We start from the raw sequence: 1,463 nt of genomic DNA on the forward strand, positions 1-1,463 counted from the left end.
ATTTTTTTGATGGCACATCTTTACCAATTAAAATAAAAGTGACTGTGTACTTCCAATATAGTTTTTATTTATTTGTAAGTCATATACATGGAACTACTACAATAATATGTTATGTATGTTATAAAACATACAAAAAGAAATTGTTAAAGGTTGAGAAAAATAAATTTAATCGGAAGCTATAATATTTTGTTTCCCATCGCAAAGAGCTATCTTATACCCCATTTTGAAGACTGCTCCCACACTACTCTGGTGTGATAATCATCAGAACTCAGAAAATTTGGACAAATGGAAACTTAGCTTTCTTTTTGTATTATTATTCTCAAATATCAAGTGCCTCAATAGATGCATCTCCCAATTACCCTAAAAGAGTCTTTCTTACCTCCACCAGTCATTCTGTCACATTACTCTGCTTTATTGTTTTCAAGATGGTCTTTATCTAAAATTATTATTTGTTTACCAGTTTACTGCCTTAATCCTTGTTTATCTAGTTTATTATTAGACAGTCTTAGCACTTAGAATAGTACCCTGCACAGATAAGGTACCCATTATAAATTTGTTGAATGAATAAATGAATATATCAAAGAAAAAATAAGACTTTCCTTAGGAGCTGCATAAAAATTAACTACAGATATTCAGTGACATTCAATGAGGGGAATTCCATAGAAGTCAGACCAATATTTGGGAAAATCAGTATTATAGAAATTAAGGAGACTAATCTCTTTTTCTTGCTTTAAATGTCATCAAATTTCTACACAAAAGATGTGCAGGAGTATATGATGGCAGAACGCACAATTTCCCTAAAAATCCGCACTGCATTTATTCTAGTGCTTTATCAAGTATTCATTTGAGACTTTAAGTTCTATCTCAGGGGTATGGAAATGAAAATGTGACCTTGAAATATTTTTGGTGAATCAGGCCAATCATGAAAGAATCTCAGCACCACTCCTTTCTGGCATCTGATTTTGAATATAAAGATCTCCCAAGAATTCCACCAGGATTATTTTGCTTCAAAATGAAACATTAAACTAACCAAGTAAACTGACCTGGTGAGTCTGACTATAATATAACTGCTGCCACAGCCAAGAAGCCTGTGTGACCAGAATTCTCGCTAGTGAATATTATCAGAAGATGCTATGTAACAAATTTTCTTCTTTTTCATAGTAGCTGAAAAGTAATATTATACCAACCCTGTGTTTGCTACCTTTCAGAAGGAAAAAACAAAAAAAAGAAATAACTTACAAATGCTTCTGTTTTCTGTAACAGCTCCTGCTTTTCTGTCCGCAGTTTTGTGATCTCCACAGATTGTGAGTTTAACTGAGACTTTAATGTTGCCAGTTCCTAAGAGACAAAAATTGCTGAGTTGCAACATTAAAGCATTAATTTAATCAAGGAAATTTCTACTTACAGGAGCAACAACAAAAAATTTTCCTTTCTTGACCCTTCCCTCCAAATTACAACTTCCA

At 32.7% G+C, this 1,463-nt stretch overlaps 1 protein-coding gene across 2 annotated transcripts in view; it reads right to left on the reverse strand.

Moving 5' to 3' along the window:
- The window catches only part of USO1 (USO1 vesicle transport factor), a 115,241-nt gene that overhangs the window by 2,971 nt on the left and 110,807 nt on the right, over positions 1-1,463 (reverse strand). For both annotated transcript variants that reach the window (XM_023737635.1, XM_023737636.1), the window contains one exon: positions 1,240-1,338. In XM_023737635.1, the coding sequence (XP_023593403.1) occupies positions 1,240-1,338 (99 nt within the window). The remainder of the gene's footprint in view (positions 1-1,239; positions 1,339-1,463) is intronic.

Source organism: Trichechus manatus, unplaced genomic scaffold (genome assembly GCF_000243295.1).
Source record: "Trichechus manatus latirostris isolate Lorelei unplaced genomic scaffold, TriManLat1.0 scaffold00105, whole genome shotgun sequence".
Classification (NCBI taxonomy): Eukaryota; Metazoa; Chordata; class Mammalia; order Sirenia; family Trichechidae; genus Trichechus; species Trichechus manatus.